The sequence below is a fragment of the Phacochoerus africanus genome, chromosome 3 (genome assembly GCF_016906955.1).
Source record: "Phacochoerus africanus isolate WHEZ1 chromosome 3, ROS_Pafr_v1, whole genome shotgun sequence".
NCBI lineage: Eukaryota > Metazoa > Chordata > Mammalia > Artiodactyla > Suidae > Phacochoerus > Phacochoerus africanus.
This window is the reverse complement of record NC_062546.1, coordinates 81,539,363-81,564,906: the sequence shown is the minus strand read 5'-3', so window position 1 is coordinate 81,564,906 and position 25,544 is coordinate 81,539,363. Positions and strand designations below refer to the sequence as shown.

At 41.1% G+C, this 25,544-nt stretch overlaps 1 protein-coding gene across 1 annotated transcript in view; it reads left to right on the top strand.

Moving 5' to 3' along the window:
* The first annotated feature begins 6,489 nt into the window (after nt 1–6,489).
* ACMSD (aminocarboxymuconate semialdehyde decarboxylase) overlaps nt 6,490–25,544 on the top strand; it is a 76,334-nt gene continuing 57,279 nt past the window's right edge. Inside the window, exons 1-2 of the mRNA XM_047772064.1 lie at nt 6,490–6,677; nt 21,327–21,371. Coding sequence (XP_047628020.1) covers nt 6,621–6,677; nt 21,327–21,371 — 102 coding nt within the window. The 5' untranslated portion in view covers nt 6,490–6,620. The remainder of the gene's footprint in view (nt 6,678–21,326; nt 21,372–25,544) is intronic.

Sequence of the window (25,544 nt, the reverse complement as noted above, 5' to 3'; positions counted from 1 at the left end):
GACAAAGGAGGTAGAAAAGTACACATGGGGCCTGGTTTTCCATGCATGCTTGGATTTAACAGTGAGAACCCATGAAAAGTATTAAGCTGAAAGGAGATGTGGTCATTTTGTGTTTTAGAGAGGTCACTTTAGCCAAGAGTCTTGGGGATGGATTACGGTGGGCCAACACTGGAGTCTAAGACCATTATTGGGCAATTAAACAGTCCTGGAGAGAGATGAAGAGGGCCTAAAAGTGATACTGGAGAGGATGAACAGGGTTGGGAAGTGCAATGGGACTAGAATAAAAAGGCTCGATGCTTCAAAGAATGAAATAATGCCATTGGCAGCAACATGGATCCAACGAGAGATTATCATACTAGGTGAATTAAGTCAAAATAAAGAAATACTATATGACATCACTTACATGTGGAATGTAAAATATGGCACATATGAACCTACCTACAAAACAGAAACAAAATCCCAAACACAGAGATAGACATGTGGTTGCCAAGGGGGAGGGAAAGGGATGGTATGAGAGCTCAGAGTTAGTAGATGCAACTATTAAATTTAGAATGGGTGAGCAATGAGATCCTACTGTACAGCACTGGGAACTATATCCAATCTCTTTGTATAGACCATGATGATGAAGATAATATAAGAAAATGAATAATATAAGGAAAATATAATATAAGAAAAGGGTCACTTTGCTGTATAGGAGAAATTGACAAACATTGTAAATCAATTGTTCTTTAATTTTAAAAAGACTTGATGTTTTATTGATTGTGGGGAAGAAAAAGAGAGGCAGAAAGGAAGAAGCTTGGTTTGGATAGAGTGCCATCCCCTGAGAGAGAACACAAGAAGAGGAGCAGGCATAGGAGGAAGGAAGAATTCCTGTTTGGAATGGGAGCCTCCCGGAGAGGTGGTTTCAACCAGTGGAGCTGCCTACCTTCAAGTGGGTCACAGGCCTGGCCAGGGAGAAACACAATCATAGTGACCACCACAGAGGGTTGGTCCACATACCACAGTCTTGTACCACATAAACCCAGGGTTCTTACATAACCCAATATCAGACTTTCTGCCAGTCTGTATACAATGGCCCAAGTAACAACTGGATTACGTGTCATGATCGGTTTCATAGCCGATGCTTTTATATTATTCAAGCGAATACTTACAGCACCTTGATGAAATCAGCTCTTCTATTGTCATCCCTCTCACTCAGAGACTAAGTAATTTGTGCAGTGCTATCTGCCTAACAATCAGTAGAGTCAGGAGCTGAACCTTGGTATTTTTGAGCTGATTTATAGCCATTAGACTAGGGCCAGGAGAAAGGAGCTACTCAGATTTGGTCTAAATCTTATTTTATTTTTATACGACTATTGAATAATTTAAGGATCCTTGCCTTTTTCTACAAATGAATGCCAGTATAAATCTCATCTGATTTATAATTCATTTTTTAAATGTGGAGATGAGATCTTATACAATTTTCCTTTTGCCATCACTTTCCTTAGTGTTATAGAAGGAACGGAAAGAGTGGTACATTTGCTCATGAGGACACTGTAACCTCCTTCCCACTTGGCCAAGAAGTTTGCCTGTCTTTATAAGAAGAAGTAAAAGTATTGCTTTTTCCTTCTGTTACCAGTACACTGAAGGCACAGGACACACTGGATATAGATGCATATGCAACATTTTAAGTCTCCTACTTTCCCTTCAATACTGCTTGGTGAAGGGGGTCTTTTGCCTCTCTCTGGATGAAAATGTAGGCAGTCCCTATGAAATTTCCCCTCACTTTTAGGTAATAAAAATTCCTAAAGTCACTTTAAATTGCAAACCTATTTTCAGATGAAAAAGTGAAAAGAAATGTCCACCACAATATGTTAATAATCTCTTCAATCCTCACTGAAAGGTATGACTTCTCTTCCTGAAGGTGGGTACATGGTCCTTTCTTCTCCTTTCCCAACTGGCATTTCTGCTTGAGTTTGATATCTTTGCCTGGCAGAGTCAAAGCAGAGAGAGGGATTAAATGTTTCAATTACAGGCAAGTCGTTACCTGACTGACCCTGTAGTTAGATGGCTTAGGCTCTCCATGTGCAGGCTGGAGCTTAAAAGCATCTCTTTCTCTTGTGGAATGCTTTTGTGGTTCTTTGTTGGGTCCCGAGCTTTGGGGCCCTCCTTGCAACTCCCTGCAGATAATGTCTATTTGATTGATTTCTCAATAATTGAGAGACATACATTGAAGAATTTGTCAAATATATATGTATATGTATGTGTGTTATATATTTGGAGGCCATTTGGTATGCCAAATTTAGAATTATTATGGCTTTGTAATTAGTTGAACCTTTTAATGTTATACAGTAATCCTCTTTTGCACTAATAATACTTTGTTTTATAGTCTCTTTAATTTGCATTATCCTGAAGTGTTTATAACAAATGTATCATAGCCTTCTTTTAGTTAGGATTTGCTTCTTTTAATTTCTCCAAACGTTTTACTTTCAAATTTTCTGTATACTTAAAGTTTAAATGCATTTCCTCAAAGCAATACATAGCTGGATGTTATTTCTGCCATTTTATTGTGTGCTTTCTCTTTTTTTCCTTTTTTTTTCTTTTTGTCTTTTTTAGGGCCGCACCTGCAGCATATGGGGGTTCCCAGGCTAGGGGTTGAATCGGAGCTGTAGCTGCCAGCTTGCACCAGAGCCACAGCAACGCCGAGTCTGCGACCTACACCACAGCTCATGGCAACGCCAGATCCTTAACCCACTGAGCGAAGCCAGGGAACAAACCCGCAACCTCATGGTTCCTAGTTGGGTTCATCAACCACTGAGCCACGACGGCAAATCCTATTTTGTGCTTTCTATTTGTCTACTGTTTCTGTATCTTTTTTTCCTCTAAATTGATTTTTTAATCTTATTCCATCTTTCACTCAACTGGATTGGAAGTTATATATGCTATACATATTCCTTTAGTAGTTACTTTGGAAATGTTACTGTGTCTAATTGTGGTAGGCTGAATAATGTCTCCACTCAAAGATCCCCAGAACCTGTAAAAAATTCTACCTTACATGGGAAAAAGATTTTGAAAATGTGATTACATTAAAGCTCTTGAGATGAAGAAATTATCCTGGGTTGTTTAGGTGGGCCCATGATGATTACATGAATCCTTATAAGAGGGAGATGGGAGGATTAGAGGTTTAAGAAAGATGATGTGATGACAGAAACAGAGAGAAGGACTATAAGGTGCTAACTGCTGGCTTTACAGATGGAGGATGGCATCACGAGCCAAGAAAGCAGATAGCAGCTAGAAGTTAGAAAAGGCAAGGAAACAAATTCTTGTCTAAAGTCTTCCTCAGGACCACAGTCGTGCTGGCCCATTTTAGAGTTCTGACTCCCAGAACTATAAGAGAATAAATTTGTGTTGGCTTACACCATTAAGATTGTGATAATTTGTTACAGCAGCCACTAAAAACTAATACAGATTTTGGTGCCTGAAAGTGGGGTGCTATTGTAAGAAATACACAAAAATATGAGAGTGGCTTTGGAACTGGGCACTGGACAGAGATTGGAAGAACTTTGAAGTGCTTGACAGAAAAACCCTAGATTTTCTTGAACAGATGTTAGTAGAAATAAAAATGTTAAAAATTCTGCCACCGAGGGCTCAGAAGGAATTAAGGTAGAGAATGCCCATACCATTCTAGAGAATAGGTAAATCATCAGAAAGAGATCACTGGTAGAAATACGGATGTTAAATGTTCCACTGGTGAGGGCTCAGAAGGAAATGAGGGACATGATAGAAAGGGGAGGAAAGGGGATCCTTGTTACAGAGTGGCAGAAAACCTAGCTCAATTGTGTGTACTACAGTTGTGTGGAAATCAGAACTTAGAAGTGATGAAATTTGATACTTAGCTGAGGAGGTTTCCAAGCAAAATCTTAAAGGTTCATCCTGGTTCTTTCTTGCTGCTTACAGCAAAAGGTAAGAGGGGAAAGACAGACTGAAAAACTAGTAAGAAAAAAAGGAAACAGGACTTGATGATTTAGGAAATTCTCAGCCTATCGAGATCACAAAAGATGTTAAAATTATGAGGTTCAATGTTAGGAGGGCGTACTTTGAAGAGAAAAGCCAAGCTGGATGACCTTTTGCTAGTGATTTAACTTTATAAAAGTGGGCATCATCATCATCACTGTTATTAGGATATTATTTAGATTTACTTACATGATTACCAGTTTCTTTACTCTCCGGTCATTTTACATTTCAGACATTTTTTCCTGGGGTCATTTTTCCTCCTTTCTGGAGTATATCATTAGAAATTCCTTTAGTGAGATTCTGTTGATGGCAAACTTAGTTTTTAATCTGAAAATTTCTTTACTTCTCCTTCATTGTTAAAATAAAATTTTATAAGGCATACATTTCCAGGTTGACAGTTAACATCTCTCAGCTTTTTGAACATATGATTTTATTGTCCTATGGTTACATCACACTTTCTACCATGTGAGACATGGGCTATCAGTCTAATTGCTGAGTTTTGAAGGCATTCTTTCTCTCTAGCAGTTTATAGGATCTAAACTTCATTATGGATATTCTGTAGTTTCACTAGAGGTTTTCTAGAATGGAAGTTCTTTCTGTTAATCCTTCTTATATAGGTTTTGATTCCTAGATCTGCTGGCTGATCAGGTCTGGAAATTTTCAGCTATTATCTCTTAGAGTATTTCTCCTCCACCTTCTCTCTCCTCTATTTTAGCACCCCAATTAGATTCCTTTTAGATTTTCTTATTCTATACCTTTGTACTTTGAGACACTCTTATATATGCTCAATCTCCTCGTCTCTCTGTGCAAGTCCCTCTCTTGCAGTTCATTAATGAGGGAGCCTCAGCTTTGTACAAGCCCATGGTATGATCTCCCACTCCCCTCTGGAATATTAATTTTCAAAGCTCCAGGATTCTGAATCCACACTACCTCAAATGGTGGCTCAAATGGTGTGACCATGGACAAGTAACCTAACTTCTCTGCACTTCAATTTCATCTTCAATCAAATGAATATTGGTCATAGTTTCCTCCCATAGGACTGTAATGAGGAATAAGTGAATTGAGTAAAATGCTTGAAACAGTGTTTGGCCCATAGGAGGTGCTCTAAAACTGCTTACACTTACTGAGTATTGGCATTGCCTCCACGTTAGTTTAAGGCTCACTCACTTGTTTCAGTTCATTAAACTTAAAAAAAATGACCTTGGAGCTCCTGTCATGGCTCTGTGGAAACAAATCTGACTAGCAGGCATGAGAACACAGGATCTATCCCTGGCCTCGTTCAGTAGGTTAAGGATCCGGTGTTGCTGTGATCTGTGGTGTATGTCACACATGCAACTTGGACCTGGCATTGCTGTGGCTATGGTGTAGGCCAGCAGCTGTAGCTCCAATTCGACCCCAAGTCTGGGAACCTCCATATGCTGTGGGTGCAGCCCGGAAAAGGCAAAAAAAAAAAAAAAAGATCTTGAGGATTTCCTGTACTTTCTCGCAAGCTGAGCAAGCAATTTAAACATACCTTTGTTATAATTTATCCAGGATCTAGTTGAAGAGAACGTTTGTTAAAATTTATCCAGATCCTAGCTGAATAGCTTAGTAGGGAGGTTTGTGGGTTGAGTTTTTTTGTTTGTTTGTTTAATGACTTAGTGAAAGTTGAGCCGAAAGAAGTATCCCAAAACAGGTTCAAGGCTCTGCCAGGGTCTTTGGGTCCCTCAAACATGTTAAGTTTTCTAGGAATAGAAAAGGGCAAACATAGAACAATAAAGGGCTGCTTTGTTCCAAGGCTCTCTTTAGAAGCGTGACCACGAGCCTTCCTTTATGCTCCAGGGAAAGCCCTCCCCAAACTGCTCTGACACCCCTCAATGGAAATGGACACTCTCTACTTCTCTCTACACCTACATGGTGTACAATATCTATTAACAATGTAGGTATCATTCTATCTCTCATTCAACCTTATATCCTCAGCACATAGCAATTCTCAATAAAAATTTGTTCAGCGCATAAATGAATGAATGAAAGAAAAGGCAATGGAGGAAACAACACATAAGAAGTATGAGTTCTTTCCATGATTTAAAGTAAAGGTGAAATGTCCTCCACACCTTTTCAACATGCTAAATTTTCATGAACAAGCCAATTGTTAAGTGTTGTTTAAAGATCTAGAGGTAACTACAGTACAAAAAGCAAAAGTGGTAAAATTGATTGTTTCTGGGAATGAAACCAAGAATAAGAAGAGATGAGTCAGGGATCTATTATTTTTCTTTAAAAGCGTCTGATATTTTAAGTTAAAATACTTAAAAACAAATATTAGTTAATATTGGACCTGGTGTAACTCGAAAGCAGTCTGCAGTATGTTTGACCTCATGGGGTTTGGTACAGTATTTTTTTTTTCTTTTTTTAAATTTTGTGCCCAGAGTCCTGATTACCAAAGAGTTGTTGACGCAAAGCCAAGCTGACAATAAACTAAACTGTTGACTCTAAGAAGGCAGTTCCAATGGACCTAGACCATCTGAGCCGGCATACGGTGCCAGAAAGCAGCCATAAAGGGACTAAGTAAATCAACTCCATGGTTTTCCTGAAGACCTCGAGATAACAAAACTATTTTCTTTACATGCGTCTCCTCTGATCCTGTGGAGATGAAAATTGACATCCACAGTCATATTCTACCAAAAGAATGGCCAGATCTAAAGAAGGTAATGATGATTTATTTGCTGAATTATTTCTGGAATTTCTCCAGGGTTTCTCAATGTCTCAATTATAGACCTGTGTCTTCTTTTGGGAATTAGATGTTGAATTTCTCTGCTTTAGAAGTAATTTTAAGTTATTTAGTAGCTCTGATTTCCTAGGTTTTTTTTTAATGACTTCATAATAATTTTGAAAGATACAGATAAAAGAAGTAGGTGCTCTCTCAAAATCCTTTCTTTTTGCTCTCAAATGAAGAATTCTTTAAAACTTCTGAACAACACAACCCACCCAGTTTTGTTGTTTTGTCTTTTTGCTATTTCTTGGGCTGCTCCCGCGGCACATGGAGGTTCCCAGGCTAGGGGTCAAATCGGAGCTGTAGCCACCAGCCCACACCAGAGCCACAGCAACGCGGGATCCAAGCCGCGTCGGCGACCTACACCACAGCTCATGGCAACGCCGGACCGTCAACCCACTGAGCAAGGGCAGGGACTGAACCCGCAACCCCATGGTTCCTAGTCGGATTCGTTAACCACTGCGCCACGACGGGAATTCACACATTCAGTTGCTGAGAGAGATGCCAACTACAGAATTTAATGTTACATCTTCGAGTAAGAGACTATTAAAAAAAAAGGAATGTGATAGGTTCCCAGAACTTCTGAAATGTATCTCCCTTCTAAAATGTTTAAAATAAATTTTAGAAGCACCAAATGATAGCTGTGTGGATTTTTTTTTTTAGTCTATTTTAGGACACTGAAACTTTTTCTTTTTGATGTTCTTTAAGCTGTAAATCCTTGTTATAAACTAGAAAGCAGGAACATAAAAAAAAAAAAAACTAGAGGAAATGACATGAAACCTATGCACAATGACTGTCTCTCAAGATTCTGCATTTCTCAAAAGATGAATATTTCCTTTTGTCATTAAGAACTTTAAAATGAATACTTAAAAAGGAAGGTGGGTAACATGAAAGAAATTAAAAATTTGTGTGAGTTTTGTTCAGGCTAAGTATCAGATTTTACCTAATCTTGGAGTTCTTGCTGTGACATAGTGGGTTAAGAATCCAAAATGAGGGGCTCAGGTTTCTGCAGAGGCGAGGGTTCAATCCCTGGCCTGCTCCAGTGAGTTAAAGGATCTGGTGTTGCCACAGCTGTGGTGTAGGTCACAGCTGTGGTTCAGATTCAGTTCTTGGCCCTGGAACTTCCCAATGCTGTGGGTGTGGCCATAAAAAAATTTACTCAATCTTCAACCCTCTCTAGTACTTTAACACTACTCATAATGTTTCATCCTTTTTATCCCAAGTGAGGAAAAATGAATTAACCCAAATTCTAATTAAAATGTGGTTTCATTGTGTAGGTAGATGAAACTATTTCCTTGTCATAGTTGTCTCCTGGAAGGATGTTCATCTTAAGTGTTTCTTTGTCCATTGGCATTTTCAGTAAGATGTACAGTGTACTTTATAGATCAAAAAATACAAATGATGCTAAGCCACCTTTGAAAGGCTTTCTTATTATAGCTAATGGTAAGAGCTAACACTATCAAACTAACCCCTCCAAAAGGAGCCCAGGTGCCTGCATGGGAACTTGCTGTTCTAAAGGAGCCCAGGTACCTGCATGGGAACTTGCTGTTCTGAGTGCTATTGTCCTTGACATATCTTATTGAAGTGTAGATACTTTAATAACCAACAATGTTAGTGATGAACACCCATAGCAACCTAAAAGGGTGCCTCCTCTTTGCTGAGGGGAGAAAATGTTCTACCTAATATCCCGTGCCACAGCCCCACCTCCCATCACCTACCTCCCACCAGAAGCCTGCCTCCAGTTTGAGCAGAGAACTGCTCACCAAGAGCTGACAATTTCTAGGTGCCCCTCCTAATGCGGGGTTCTGAAGGCATTGTTAAAACTGCCCCAGATGCTCAGGGATACAGAGTGTAGAGAGGCTATAGACATAAATGTGTGACCTGGAGACTCCCCACATATAAGTTTTGCTGGCTCCTTACCTCACCTTCCCTTCTTAACTTCTGTCACCTTTATGGTTTCCAAATGAGACAGGTTGGGGTGTGGGGGGATGCACTGAGGGTTTGGGATGGAAATGCTATAAAATTTGGTTGTGATGATTGTTGTACACCTATAAATGTAATAAAATTCATTAAGTAATTTAAAAAAGAGGGGTATTTTGTACTAATAAACAAGACTTCTGTTTAGCAATCCCTAACAGATATACTTAATGGTTTATTATTATTATTATTATTATTATTATTTCCCCAGTACAATTTTTTTTCTACCGTACAGCATGGTGACCCAGTTACACATTCTATTTTCACACATTATCATGCTCCATCATAAGCGACTAGACATAGTTCCCAGTGCTACACAGCAGGATCTCATTGCTTATCCATTCCAAGAGCAATAGTTTGTATCTATTAACTCCAAGCTCCCCAACCACCTCACTCCCCACCTCCTTGGCAACCACAAGTCTATTCTGCAAGTCCATGATTTTCTTTTCTGTGGAAAGGTTCATTTGTGCTGGATATTAGATTCCAGTTATAAGTGATATATCATATGGTATTTGTCTTTCTCTTTCTGACTTACTTCACTCAGGATGAGAGTCTCTAGTTCCATCCATATTGCTGCAAATGGCATGATTTCGTTCTTTTTTATGGCTGAGTAGTATTCCATTGTGTATACATACCACTTCTTCCTAATCCAATCCTCTGTCGATGGACATTTGGGTTGTTTATATGTCTTGACTATTGTGAATAGACTGCAATGAACATGCGGGTGCATATGTCTTTTTTAAGGAAAGTTATGTCTGGATATATGTCCAAGAGTGGGATTTCTGGGTCATACGGTAGTTCTATGTATAGTTTTCTGAGGTACCTCCATACTGTTTCCATAGTGGTTGTATCAATTTACATTCTCACCAACAGTGCAAGAAGGTTCCCTTTTCTCCATACCCCCTCCAGCATTTGTTATTTGTGGACTTATTAATGATGGCCATTCTGACTGGTGTGAAGTGGTATCTTGTGGTAGTTTTTATTTGCATTTCTCTAATAATCAGTGATCTTGAGCATTTTTCATGTGCTTGTTGGCTATCTGGACATCTTCCTTAGAAAAATGTCTATTCAGGTCTTTTGCCCATTTTTTTAAATTGGATTGTTGGCTTTTTAGCTGTTGAGTTGTATAAGTTGTTGTATATTCTAGAGATTAAGCCCTTGTCAGTGGCATCAATTGAAACTATTTTCTTCCATTCTGTAAGTCGTCTTTTTGTGTTCTTTTTGGTTTCCTTTGCTGTGCAAAAGCTTGTCAGTAGGACTGTCTTTTTCCCATTTTATGTTCTTGCCTCCTTTGTCAAAGATTAATTGACCATAGGTGTCTGGGTTTGTTTTTGAGTTCTCTATTTTGTTCCATTGGTCTATATGTCTGTTTTGGTACCAGTACCACACTGCCTTGATGACTGTGGCTTTGTAATATTTCCTGAAGTCTGGGAGAGTTATGCCTCCTGCTTGGTTTTTGTTCCTCAGGATTGGTTTGGCAATTCTGGGTCTTTTGTGGTTCCATATAAATTTTTGGATTGTTTGTTCTAGTTCTGTAAAAAATGTCATGGGTAATTTGATAGGTATTCCATTGAATCTGTAGATTGCTTTGGGTAGTATAGCCATTTTTACAATATTAATTTTCCAACCCAGGAGCATGGAATCTCTTTCCATTTCTTCACATCTTCTTTAATTTCCTTGATTACTGTTTTATAGTTCTCAGCATATAAGTCCTTTACCTCCTTGGTAGGGTGTATTCCCAGGCATTTGATTTTTGGGGGGTGTAATTTTAAAAGGTATTGTATTTTTGTATTCCTTTTCTAATATTTCAATGTTAGTATACAGAAATGTGACTGATTTCTGAATGTTCATCTTATATCCTGCTACTTTGCTGAATTTGTTGATCAGTTCAAGTACTTTTGGGGTTGAGTCCTTAGGGTTTTGATATATAGTATCATGTCATCTGCATACAGTGACAGTTTTACCGCTTCTCTTCTTATCTTGATGCCTTTTATTTCTTTTGTTTGTCTGATTGCTGTGGCTAGGACTTCCAGTATTATGCTGAATAACAGTGGTGAGAGTGGACATCCTTGTCTTGTTTCAGATTTTAGTGGAAAGGCTTTCAGCTTTTCTCCATGGAGTATTATATTTGCTATGGATTTGTCAAAAATGGCTTTGATTATGTTAAGGTACGTTCCCTCTATACCCACCTTGGTAAGAAGAGTTTTTATCATGAATGGATGTTGGACTTTGTCAGATGCTTTTTCTGCATCTACTGAGATGATCATGTGGTTTTTGACTTTTCTTTTGTTAATGTGGTGTATGACGTTGATTGATTTGTGTATGTTGAACCATCCTTGTGCACCTGGGATGACTCTCACCTGGTTGTGGTGTACGATCTTGTTGATATGTTGTTGGATTCGGATGGCTAAAATTTTGTTGAGAATTTTTGTGTCTATATTCATCAAAGATATTGGCCTATAGTTTTCTTTTTTGGTGTTATCTTTGTCTGGTTTTGGAATTAGGGTGATGGTGGCATCATAGAATGTCTTTGGGAGTGTTCCTTCTTCTTCACCCTTTTGAAAAAGTTTAGGGAGGATGGGTGTAAGTTCCTCTTTGTATGTTTGGTAGAATTCACCTGTGAAGCCATCTGGTCCTGGACTTTTGTTTGTAGGGAGTGTTTTTATGACATATTCAATATCATATCTAGTGATCTGACTGTTCAGTTGATCTATTTCTTCTTGATTCAGTTTTGGCAGTTATTGCCATTTTAAACCTTGTTTTCCAGTTGATTCTATCTTTCTCTTTTCTTCTTCTCTTTTTTGGGTTGCATGGCTTCCATTTATTTTATGCTTGAGTACTTTTCTTTTCAGTTTTTGTAAATGTAATGTTGGGTTTTGATTTGTGGTTGCCCTGTTTTTTAAGCACATTAAGCCCTTCCTATATATTTTTGCTTTTGCCTGACAGTCATATAGGCTCAGACACATCATTAAAATTAAAAAAAGAATGTATATTTTCTTACTCGCCTTCCCCACATTGTATGATTTTGATGTCTTTTTTTTTTTTAACATCTTCATGTTTAGATCTGTATGCTGGCTTATTTAAGTGCTGGCTTTCCAGGAGTGGTTTTCTCCACCCTAATTCTTCTTTTTCTCTTTTTTTTCCCTCTTTTTTTTAAATTTAGAGAAGCCCTTTCAGTATTTCTTTCAAAATGGGTTTAGTATTGCTGTACTCTTTCAGCTTTTGTTTGTTGGAGAAATTCTTTATATCCTCTTCTAATTTAAATGATATTCTTGCTGTATAGAGGATTCTAGGTTGTAAATTTTTCCCTTTCCACACTTTAAGTATATCTTGCCCCTCCCTTCTGGCCTGTAGTATTTCTGAAGAGAAATCAGCTGATAGACTTATGGGGCTTCCCTTACAATTAATGCTTTGCTTTTCCCTTACTACCTTTAGAATCCTCTCTTTAACTTTTGCCATTTTTATTATAATATGTCTTGGTGTGGGCCTGTTTGGGTTCCGCTTGTTTGGGGCCCTCTGTGCTTCCTGTATCTTGATATCAGTATGCTTTAGATTTGGAAAGTTTTCAGCTATAATTTCTTCAAATATATTTTCAATCCCCTTTTCTTCTTCTTTTCCTTCTGGAATTCCTATTATGCATATATTGGCCTGCTTTATATTATCCCATAGGTCTCTTATATTGCTTTCATGTTTTTCCATTTGGTTTTCTGTCTGCTGTCCTGACTGGGTAATTTCCATTATTTTATCTTCCACATCACTAATTCGTTCCTATGCATTATTCATTCTGCTCTTTATTGCCTTAAGCTCAGTTTGTACCTCTGCAAATGAATTTTCTAGTTTTTCTTGGCTCCTCCTTATATTTTCTAGGTCCTTTCTAAAGGAATCTGCATTACTGTTAATATCCTCTCTTAATTCCTTCAGGACTTTCAATACCTCCCTTTTGAACTCAATGTCTGTCAGACTGCAGAGGTCTGTTTCATTGTTGTCTGCCTTAGGTGAATCTCCTGTTCCATTAACTGGGAATGGTTTCTTCATCTTGCTTGTGTTTTTCTTTTTCTGTGAGTTTGGGGAAGCCAAACTGTAGTCTTTTAAGGCTACTTCTATGCAAGAATACCCCTTTGCATTTTTTGGGGGGGTTACTATTTTTGGTGTGGGAGTTTGAATATTTGAATCTCTTTCTTCAGTGTGAGCAGGTTGTTGTTCTCAGGATGCTCAGTGTGTTTTCAGGGAGAAGGAGGCAACGGGTAGGGCCAGCAGTCAGTGCCGGGTCGTTGGGCTCTCAATAGCAGCAAGGACCTGTAGGAAGGTGGCACAGGCTACTCCTAGTTGCAGGGCCCTGGGAAGTGATAATGACCTCTTGGCAGATCTTCAAGGTGACCAGAGCATTTGGCAGTAACAAGAGCAGGGTGTGTGAGTTCCCAGGGGAGTAAGAGCAACAACAGCTTGTGTTTGATTGTAATGAGCTCCTCTGAGGTGATTGGAACTGCAGGTGGTGCCTGTTCAGGGACCCCTACTGGGAGCAGGCCATGACCATCTCTAGAGTCAGTGATAACTGCAGTGGTTTGCCCCCCCACCTGTAGACCATGCATGAAGAAACCTGTCTCACTTAGCCCATGTATGAGGTGTTTTAAAGGGTGTTCCTAGTTGCAGGATCCTGGGAAGTGACAGAGATCAGGTGTGTGGGTACTTCCCAGAACGTCTGGCAGTGGCAGCAGCAGCAGGGTGGGTGTGTTCTTGGAGTGCGAGAGCACCAACAGGTGGTGTTCGGTCACAATGCCCTCCTCTGTGGCACCTTTTAGGTGAATGGAGCTGCAAGTGATTTTGTTCAGGTATCTCCAATGGCAGTGGGCCACGCCCATCTCAGGGATAACTGTGGCAGTTTGCCCCCGCCACCTGCAGACCACGCAAGAAGCACACTGTCCCACTTAGCCCACGCAGGAGGTGCTGCACCAGTTGCTCCAAGTTGTAGGGTCTTGGGAAGGGACAGTGGTTCACCCAGAGCATTTGGCAGTGGCAGCTGCAGGGTGGGTGTGTCCCCAGGGGAGTGACAACAACAGCATATGGTGCTTGGTTGCAATGCCCTCTTTTTTTCTTTTTTGGCAACCCCTGAGGTGACTGGGGTCACTGGTGGAGCCCACACACAGGCCCCCAGTGGTGGCAAGCCACGCCTCCCTCTGTCCTCTGAGACCACTGCTGCAGTCTGTCCCTGCCACCTGTGGATGGTGCAAGAGGCACCACATCGCACTTAGCCCCCTTATGCTCTTAGCCCACACAATAGGTGCCTGGCCACCAGTAGCCTGCACAAGACGCACCTAATCTCCCCTAAACAAGCAAGAGGCTTCTCACTGCCCCTAACCTCTGCAGAGCTGCCCTGCCCTCTGAGCCTGCGGGCATGCACACACTCCAGTGCAGGGAGTTTCCTGTGGCGGCCCACCCCTCCTCCTCTCCCCTCCCCAACAATGGCACCTTTCTTTTCCTGTGGGTCTGGACCTTCTCCCGGGTTCCTTCTGCCATGGTGTTCCTCTCCTTAGCTCGTGTCGCACTGCTCCTTAGCCCCTGGTGCCACCCCCAGTTCTCTCCCCATGACTGACCTCTGGAGCCTGAGTCTCAATGCCCAGCCCTGCCCAAGCATCTCAGGCTGTAGTGTCCCGGCCGGTGGTTCAGATATCTGTGCAGCTCTCACTCTGCTTTGCTTTTCTCAGTCCAGCTGCTGCATTTTTCTCTGCGACTTTGAGGTCCCACCGCCTCAGCCCATCTTTCATGAGTTAGGTAGCTTCCCAGGAGGCAGGTTCCTTTTCTCCTTCACGGCTCCCTCTCGGGAATGCTAGTCCTGTCCTGATTCCTTTTCTCTCTCTTTTTTTTCTTTTGTTCTACCCAGTTATGTCAAGAGTTTCTTGCCCTTTTTGGAGATTTAAGTTCTTCTGCCAGCATTCAGTTGATGTTCTGTGTGAGTAGTTTTACATGCAGATGTGTTTTTTTGATGTGTTTGTGGGAGAAGGTGTGCACGACCTCTTACTCCTCTGCCATCTTGCTCTGCCTCCGATATGCTTAATGTTAAAGATGACAGTAATAATGATCACAATACTCTTTTGGAGAGCAATATATACATGTAATTTGATTCAGATGAAAACTTGTGAATTGCAGGTAGGACTTATATCATTAACCCCATCGGACAAACGAGGTCTCTGACACTCGGGAAGGAGCCTAGAATCCCAGAGTTTCATGGGGCTGTGGTAGCCAAGGAGAATAACACTGCTGTACAGGATGTCCCGGCTTCCCTCCATCCCCCAGCAACTCCCTCAACACCAGCCCACTCCCCTCCTCACGTCAACCCACTGAGGGCTTCCTCATGGCAGGTCAAGCGGTGGGATCTGTTATGCGGTAGAGGTTTCCGTTGGAGAGCAGGCAAGCCAGTGATGAAAAAACTCACAGAAGACAGTTTCTGTTTGCAAAGTGGGAGGAGTGAGATAAATAGAAAGACTTCTAAATGGTGCTGTATCCATCTCTCTCCCCCTCTTTCCAGTCTCTATGATCAGAGGAAAGTGAGTATTAAAGTGACATTAGTTAATGGCAGATATTCCTTGGTGGTCATGTAGTTCAATAATTCTAGCAGATTTTCCCTTGTCTTCAAATCGTTTCTTAGTGGTAAAATATTATTTCAAAACATCAGTCTCTGATCTTTTCTCACCGTTTTTTCAAACTTTCTAATAAAAGAATGAAAGGAATAAGCCAGTCCTAGTTTTATTTTAGAAGATGAAGCCCCTTTGGAAGAACTAACCTCTCTTTTCAAACCTGCCTTTCCTTATTATATATTAATAGACTTCAATAACCTTGACCTCCTTATGCGGTGAAGAAATAGAAAAGCAGAATCAACATGCCTGGCTTAATGATTAACTAATGATTACAAAGGACTGGGATTTGAGGAATTTTTTCATTTTCACTTGCTAATAATGATTTTAGTCAGAGTTACAGTTAAGATCCTGGCGGGGATGGGGGTGTGTGTGAAAGTTGATCTGAGGAGGAAAAAGAGAGCAGATTCAGGGGCACTTGATTAAATTGTTCCTGATGAATTGGGAGCCACACTCTGGCCCAAGAAACCAGGGTGGAAGTTGCTTCAGGTTGATCCACAACGAGGTTATTCATAACAAGGATGATAATAAGATTTCAGCTTTTTCCTTCAGCAAAGCTTCACTGCCCCCCTACTATGTGCCTGAGAGTGGGGCTTGCAAAGGTTCTAATTTTAAATAGGATTCCAAAATTCTAGTCTTTAGTAAAAAGTTGTATGTGCTGCAAATGTGATAAATTCATTGAGTAATAGTAAAAAATAATAAATAATAATAATAAAAAGTTGTATGTGTACATCTTCTTTCATTAGTAATGATTTAATTGCACTTGATCACTGTAATTTTTAGGAAACAAAATCCCAGACATAGTTTGACTTTTAAACAACTCCTCTGGGGACATAGATATCTGGTTTCATTACCCAGGAGGTTTGTTATTCACCTTTTGAGTATGAGGCCCCCAAGACATTAAATATGTCATTCAGTTCATCAACTTCTGATTCATACATACCCACTTCAGAAACACAAATCCTGTATATAGAACTGAATTCCCTTGATTTTTTTTTTTTTTTTGCTTTTTAGGGCCACACATGCAGCATATAGAAGTTCCCAGGTTAGGGGTCGAATTGGAGCTGCAGCTGTCAGCCTACACCACAACCACAGCAATGTGGGATCCAAGCTGCATCTGTGATCTACACCATAGCTCACAGAAACACCAGATCCTTAATGCACTAAGCAAGGCCAGGGATTGAACACATATCCTTATGGATTCTAGTCAGGTTTGTAACCCATTGAGCCACAACGGGAACACCCCCTCAAATTTTTATATGTTTATTTGTCTTGCCCATAAATGCCTTTAGGACACTGGTCATTGTCAAACATTTTCAGGAGTAAATGCTTCCTGTATGATCCTCTGACAAAAACTACCCCCAGGGTCATATATTTCAGACCCCAGTCTTGGTTTACCCTAGGATGAGAGCTGGAAGATTGTGTGGAGCCCAGGCTTGGAGCAGAATAAAGGTGTTCCAAATAGGTTAGGTCTTTGTAAAGGTTTCTGGGAAGCACAAAGCCTTCCAAGTGCTTTCCAAGAAAGGGGAGGGAGGAACACAGAGATAAAGGGCTCCTTCCTTCACAGTGCTCCTTAGTGTCTGACCCCAGCCTATGCCTTATTTCATGACCTCATGATGGAAGAGGCTTTCACCACCATGCTACCACCACAATCACCATTACTGTACCACCACTGCCACTGAACTCACTACCAAAACCATCACCACTGCCATCTCATAGCCTCCACCACTTCCATCCCCACCACTATCATCACCATCACCATCACCCACTATTGCCACTGCCTCCAGAACTGTCACCATCATTGTCATTGTTAACATCGATGGGGACCTCTCCATAAGCCAAGTCTGGTGTCAATAGCTTTCTCTGCATTGTCTTAGTTTAATTCCCATAAAACTTTATTTTATTTTATTTTTTACTACTGCTACTGCTGTTAGCCTCATTTCATATAAGATGTTAAGTTACTCCAAGAAAGGAAAGTATCTTGTAAGTGGATGGTTGTGTGTGACAAGATCTCTCTATTCTGCCTCCACTGCCTCTCTGTCCTTCCACAAATGGAATACTTCTCTCACCTACTAACTCAAGGGTTCACATTCCATAGGGAATTAAGAAAAAGTAAGAAAGAAAGACAGTGAGAAAGTAGGAACAGAGGAAGGAAGGAAGGAAAGAAGGAGTGAAGGAAACAGGAAAATAAGACTGTGGGGAGCCGAGAAGATGCAGAAACTCAAAAAAAGGACCTTACCTGATGGCAAAAAAACAAAACAAAACAAAAAAAAACCTGAAGGCAGGTTCCTAACCAAGGAAGGGAGCTCACCTGAATGGTACAAGCCAAAGGTGGGCTTCTGGTCAGGATAAAAGCCTGCCTGTACGGTACAAGCCGAGGGCAGGCCTCAGGTTACACAGCTCTCATTTTGATGTTGATGGGGAAGAATTGGGGCTTTCCTGGGAAAACCATTTCCATTTTTTTGCCAGAGAATATGGATTGTTTCTCTGGTGACCTAGTCTTTCCTGTTGTTTTATTTGTTATTCAGTTTTCCTCAGTCTTTCCTGATCATTTGCTTATTATTCTTATTTTCCATTCTTATTTTCCTGTGGTGATTTGTGATTTAACGAAATTACAACAATAATATAATAAGAATTTCATCCTGAAGGACTTTCCCCTATTTAAATCCAACTTAATTAAAACATAGTGTTTATCTACTAACTAGTTATACAGTAAACTTTAGAGTTAGGATTTTAATGAGGTTCATAGAAGTTAAACATATTTTTGACCAAAAGACACCTAGCTATGAGTTATAGAAGCTTTTAAGTGATAGTTAGTTAAGTTGGTTTGTATTTTCTTACACTGTCTCCCTCCCATAATGCTTTAAAGATAAGCACCAGTCTAAAAACAAGATTTGTGAATGCCAAATTCTTGTGTCTGTGACCACTTCAATTTGTGGAGACTGGCTGGCCATGGGATGATTTACACTGAGTCTCCTCCTTTCCACATGATGTATTGTACCTAATTGCCCTTAAATTGTACTCACTAAATTTAGTTAAGATAAAGATCTTAGAACATGATGTATAGCTGCTGTACCATGTAAAAGTTAACCAATGTACTTTTAACACTATTATGTAATCTGTAGTTAGAAACTGTCTATATACTGGAGTTCCCGTCATGGCGCAGTGGTTAACGAATCCGACTAGGAACCATGAGGTTGCGGGTTCGGTCCCTGCCCTTGCTCAGTGGGTTAACGATCCGGTGTTGCCGTGAGCTGTGGTGTAGGTTGCAGACGCGGCTCGGATCCTGCTTTGCTGTGGCTCTGGTGTAGGCCGGTGGCTACAGCTCCGATTCGACCCCTAGCCTGGGAACCTCCATATGCCGCGGAAGCGGCCCAAAGAAATAGCAAAAAGACCAAAAAAAAAGAAAAAGAAAAAAAAGAAACTGTCTATATAATCAACCACTTATGCCAATAAAATTTGAGCAGTCCAGCGCCCTGAAAGAAGGGACAAAGAGGCTGTCTCCTTTGCAAAAGCTGACATGCGTCCCTCTCCTTCAGGGAAAAGTGTACACTCCCTGGCCTCTGGAGCTGGCCTCAGCATAAGATCTTTTCTTTTACATTAAAGCATGATTTCAATTGCAAATTTCCAGTTTGAGAGAGAGTTTGAGTTTAAAGTGTAACTGGCTTAGGTCATATTCCACCTTCCTCCAACATACACTCTGGGCAGCTTTATCCAGGGGAAGAGAGGGGAAAGGGTACTGAATGCATGAAGAGGGTGGGAGGGCACTGGCAAAGGAGAAATCAGGTGCAGGGAGGAGAAATTGGGGCCCCTGGTTGACAGGTTCCCTTGCATGACCAGCCTACAAAGCCACGTCCTCTAAAGTCACTTGGGAGGAAGGGGGTAGATTTCCAGAGCTAATGCGATTATTTGGAGCTAGAACTCAAGAGCAGTCCTTATAGCCAGATAGAATATAAAGGTATATTATACAAGAACTGACCAAATTCTAAGTCTATTGGGGCAGACCCCAGTTACAGACACAGACATACAGACACCCCTGTGCTACAGGCCCAGACCTCATCTCTCAGTCTGAAGGTGAGACAGAAGCTAGGAAGAAGGCTCTACCAAGACCTGGCTCCCTCAAGACAAATTCCCTGCGCCGCGACATAAGAACCAAAGCATGGGCTCTGGTCTTATCTAACCACAACAAGTGAGGAGTTGCAGTGATATTTAGCTTACCTCTACCCATTGAGGCTGACAAGAGCTGCTGGTGAACTCTTTACATTGTTGTCTCTGGCCTCTGTGCCCTTCCTTCTGACCTCCCACTTTGAGAGCCATTGCTTTGGAGCATGGAAATACTGAAAACTAGAAGCTATGCTCCAATCTAGCTCAGACTGCCTTTCCAACCTCCCTCTCACAATAACAACTGATCCAAGTCCTCCTTCGGGGTTCCAGAGAACCCATGTGTCACTCTGTTCCAGCATGTCTCACACACCATAAGGTTCTTGCCCACCGCAGCCTCGCCCTCAACACTGTGCTCCACATGGGCTGGAACTGAGGGCTTGATAAATGAATGATTTAATGGATTAATTAATTAACAAAATGAGATTTTAAAACCTACGGTTACATGAGTTATATACGCCTATGTTCTTAGGCAGAGTCTTTCAAAATTTTTGTTTTTTTAATTCTGTTTTTCTCTTTAGGGCTGCACCCTTGGCATATGGAAGTTCCCAGGCTAGGGGTCGAATCAGAGCTATAGACGCTGGCCTATGCCACAGGCACAGCAATGCCAGATCTGAGACACATATGCAACCTACACCGCAGCTCAAGGCAATGCTGGATCCTTTAACCCACTGAATGAGGTCAAGGATCAAACCTGCATCCTCATGGATACTAGTCAGGTTTGTTACTGCTGAGCCGTGACGGGAACTCCAAGCCATAATGGGAACTTCCAAAATTTTTTATTCATGACCCCCAAGAAGAAATGTATCTTATATTATGACTCAGTACAACCACTCATATAGATAATGGAAACAAGAGTTTCATGAAACCAATACTACATGGAAGGCATTCAAATATATTTGTTCTATTCCAATCTGAACTATTCTTTTCTATCCTAGCCTATCTTGCTCCTATTCTATTCTATTCCATTCCATTCCATTCCATTGCTTTACTATCTTAGCTTGGGTTTTCCAAGAAGCAGACCCTGAGACAAAGATTCAAATACAAGTAGTTTACTTTGGAGGTGATCCCAGGAAACAGCAGTAGAGTGGGGAAATGAGACAGGGAAAGCAAGACAGCCAGAAAGTACAGAATGTGGGCCTACCCCATACTCACCCTGACTGAGGGGGTGAGGGAAACAGTGTATGGAGTGTCTTATGACCTCCTAGAAGGTCCTAATCGAAGCTAGCTCCAATGGCAAAAGGGAAGCCCGTGCCCAAGAAATGCAAGTGCTTTCAGTTGAAGGAGGGCTGATGTGCACAGAAGCGTTGCAGGTAGGGAAAATGAGTGGGACACAGCAGCATCTGTTAGGCCTACTATTTCATGTTTCTAGAACATCTGGGTCATTAACCACTAAATTGATTTCATGCTCTATTCACGGATTTCAACCCACAGTTTGAAAAGCTGGGTTAGTGTTCTGAGACAGTATTTCCTCACAGTCCTTGTAATCCTAGTGGTCCAGGAAGGATTTTAGGTGGTATACAAATATTTTCTGATGTTCATTCCGTATTTAAAAACTGCAACTCACATGAGGAGGAATGGTAAAACTAGCACTTCTATGATCTAGAATTTTCTTCCTGAATAAATGCACTCAGGAGGAAAATAAATTGATGTGAATATAAATACTGAGTAAGTGATCACAGGCATGAGGAGAGAATGGAAAGGTGTTGCTTAGAAGGGTGGAGCTTGGGATGCTTTGCCCCAGGGAAGCCCCCTTATGGCGGTCCTCTCTGCTTGTTCTTCCAGTCTAATTGTGTTCCCCTCTACCTCCCCTGCAGAGATTCGGTTACGGAGGCTGGGTGGAGCTCCAACACCACGGCGAGGTGAGTTTCTCCCAGAGTGTGAGTGTGCCTCAGAACACGGACATCCTGAGTCTGAGACCTTCTTGTAGGCCAGCCTCCAGGGAGCCCAGTTCTTCTACCCTCTGACTGACTTTTCAGGAGGCAAGGGGTCAGCACTAAGGTTTCTCAAAATTATTAGGAAAAATGGGGATGACTTCAAAGAGCAGCATTTAGGAAGATAAAATTGGAATCTGAGATGGCATTCAGAAATGCCTCTCTTTCTTTTTCATCCTAGAATCAATTTTAGCATTGTTCTGCTTCAAGGAGGAGACCTGACCCTCTCCACAGTTATAACAGTATATTAAGAATAACCAAATACATAGGACAGTTTAAGCATGAGCAGAGGCTGGGAAATTAAACACTGCAGACAAAAGGGAGAAGAAGCCACTGTTATTAGGGGTTGAGTTTGGTCAGAGGAAAAAGCAAGAGGAGGAAGGCATGGGGCAAAGCATTTTGCAAATAACAAGGCCTGAGCGTGAGCTGCCAGTCTAGGGCAGCACAGAGATCAGATCCAACTTCATTTCCTGAGGCATCACACCGCAGGGTATACAGGAGGAACCCCTCTAATTTCCCCATGGAAGACAGACATGACTAAGGCAGGCCCTGGAGGACTGGAGGTATGGGAAGACCACGTGCAGGGGTAACAGCACACGATGACAAGGTGAGGACAGCTTCTGCACCAGGTATTAGAGGACACAGCTTTGAGCACCAAGGCCTGGAGAAGACCTCCCAGGAGAAGCGATGTACAGCCTGAGTCTAGAATCAGGGGTGTCTCACCCAAGGAAACAAAGTAAAGACAGGAGTTCCCATAGTGGCTCACTGGTCAACGAACCTGACTAGGAATCATGAGGTTGCAGGTTTGATCCCTGGCCTCACTCAGTGGGTTAAATAACCGGCATTGCCATGAGCTGTGGTGTAGGCGGCAGACTCGGCTTCGACCCCTAGCCTGGCAACCTCCATATGCCACAGGTGTGGCCCTAAAAAAAAAAAAAAAAAAAGAAAGAAAGAAAAAAGAAAGCAAAGATAGAGAGAAAATGCATGGAGTATTAAACATACACAAGCCCAGAACTTAAGCACTTAGGCAGGGCTGGTACCAGCATTTCTCAAAGTGTAGTCTGTGGACTAGCAAGTTCAGCTTCACGTGGGAACTTGGGAGAAAGGCAAATTCTCTGGCCTCACCCTACCACATCAGGAACACTGAGGATCAAGCCAGCAATCTGTGTTTTGACAAGCTTTCAGGAGATTCTGATGCCCACTCAAGTTTGAAAACCACTGGCTCTATTCATTCACTTACTCACTGATTTTTATTGACACCCATTTGAGGCCAGGCCCACCAGTCTAGACACGAGGAATATGCTGGTGAACAGGACAGACAGACTCCCTGCCCTCTTGGTGCTCACATTCTAGGGGGATATGGACAAATATGATCACTTCAAAGAATGGAGTGAAGAAACAATGCTGTAACAGGGAGTGACTGGAGAGATTCATCTGGGCTGGCTGGTGAGGGATCTAGCTAAGATTTAGAAGACAAGAAGGAAAAGCCTGGAAGAGTATCCCTGGCTGAGGGAATAGCAGTTGCAAAGCCCTCCAGTTGAGGAAGAGCTGTGTTCAATCAACAGGAAGGAGGGCAGTGTGGCTGAGATATGGTTAAAGGCAAAGATGGTAGGAAATGAGGTAGGCAGAGGCCAGATCATGGAGGGATTTGGAACATGTGCTAAAGAGTCTGGATTTTATTCTCAATGTAATGCAACTTTCTTGGAGGGTCTTAATGGCTGGAAAAGGCCACCTTGTCTGCTCCATGGAGGATGGATAAAGGCAGGTAAGAGTCTGGGGAGCAAAGTGGGGGAAGAAGCCTCGTCAAACGGGGCCTTGGAGGATGGGCTTAGGCCTTTGTACTTGATCCTGAAGGCAGTGGAGAATCTTTAAAGAGTTTTAAACATCAGAATCTCTGGGGCAGCTCATTCTCACCCTCATCAAAGACTGCCCACCAAGCGTCAATTTAGACACTGGGCTACACTTCTTCCGTGGAAAGTTCCAGTTCCTAGCCTGGGAGCTGGTGAGCTAAGTTGGACTGAAGTCTTCCCAGAAGAGAAAACAATCTGAGCAGAGATGATTACAAGGCTACTAGGAAGCTCCAAGTTCAGGGACAGGCAAGCTATAATTTTTTTTTTTCCCTCCATGTCCCAGACCATAGTTTGCAACCTTGATACTGTATTTGAATGGCCTTAATTTCATTTTTTTCTCTGTCAAGAGAGTGCATAAACTTAAAAACACATCTCGAAAACAAACAAACAAAAAGAAATCCAAGAATGAAAATATTTCCAGTCAAATCTATTACCTGCATATTTCCAGCAAAATTGGATATAATGGTAGTCTAAAAAAACAAAACAGTGATGCTCTCCTTTCCTCTGTTTAAAAAACTAAACAAAGCAAAACAAAACAGAAACAAATTCGTATTTTTTCATAATGACAGTGGTCAGGGATCACAGTCAGTGGAGAACAACCTGCAAATATTATATAAATATGCAAATTAGGCTAAGAGCAATGAGAAAATCCAGCACTTGAGGGCTGAAATTTCTTTTCATTCTCTTATTTTCCTTTGGTGAACAAATCTTTTCTGTCCCCCATGACCGATTTACCTCTGAGATTCCTGTTTTCTGAAAAGTCATTCCAAAACATTTCTCTGATTTACTCTGTTTTTCTTCTTAACCTTTGATTTTTCATTGCTTTTGTAATGAATCAAGGGGTATTTGTTTGCCGCAATAAAGCCTCGTTCAGAACTGAAACCATCGGTTGTCCTTCAGTTGAATATTTATAATTCAGTTGAATATTTATAAAAGTATGTATGAGTTCTATTCAGGAGCTGCGTGGGGTGGGGGAAGAACTGAGGCCTGATGGCAGGAATACCTAGCAGCTTTCAAAGGAGACCAGACACAGGGACTAGTTCAAACCCATGCATCTAGAAACATCCACTGAGTGTTTTTCAGGCCCTTGAAATACACACACATACTTTTACCACACTTAGCATTTTCACACACACTATTCTGTGTGATCTTTGACCATCGGGTTCCTGCTTGGAAAACGATTTCCCTCTCGCTGGGGAGCCAGGAAGACACTTAAATGAATAAAGAACATACAGACAGTGACAATTTTGTGCTGAGCAAAAGAGAAAATAAATACTAAGGGAATTGAGGCAGGTGGGAAGGCCAAGGCAGGGGGCAATTTTCATGAAGATAAAGAATCATAGAATTGCAGGGCTAGGGATCATTTAGTCCAGTGTTTGAAATATGGGCTGCAACCCAATAGTGAGTCGTAATACCAACTCAGTGGGTTAGGACAGCTTTAAAATAAAATAGATTACAAAAGAAAATAGCAGAATGAATTGTTCATGGTAAAAGTAAATGTTCTTTCATGAAAGTTTTGTCTCAATTTGTATCTGTGCAAATAGATATGTATTGGGTCAAAATGGGAAATATATATATATATTTCTTTTCTTAACTTCTTTTTGAAGTATTATTGATTTACGATGTTGTGTTAATTTCTGCTGTACAGGAAAATGTTTAAGTTGTACATATATATATATATATACTCTTTTTCAAAAAATATTCTTTTCATTATGGTTTATCATAGGATATGGAATATAGTTCTCTGTGCTATGCAGTAGGATCTTGTTGATTATTCCCTCCATATACTAGAGCTTATATCTGCTAACCCCAACCTTCCACTCCATCTCTCCCCCAAATCCCTCCCACTTGGCAACCACAAATTGTTCCCTATGTCAGTGAGTCTGTTTCTGTGTTGTAGATAGGTTCATTTGTGCCATATTTTAGATTCCACATATAAGTGATATCATATGGCATTTGTCTTTCTCTTTCTGATTTACCTAACTTAGTATGAGAATTTCTAGTTGTATCCATGTGGCTGCAATGGCACTATCTCATTCTTTTTATGGCTGAGTAGTATTCCACTGTGTATATGTACCACATCCTCTTAATCCAGTCATCTGTCAATAGACATTTAGGTTGTTTGCATGCCTTGGCTACTGTGAATAGTGCTGCTATGAACATAGGGGTGCATGTGTCTTTCCAAGTTATAGTTTTGTCTGGATATACACTAAGGAATGGGATTGCTGGACTATATAGTAACTCTATCCTT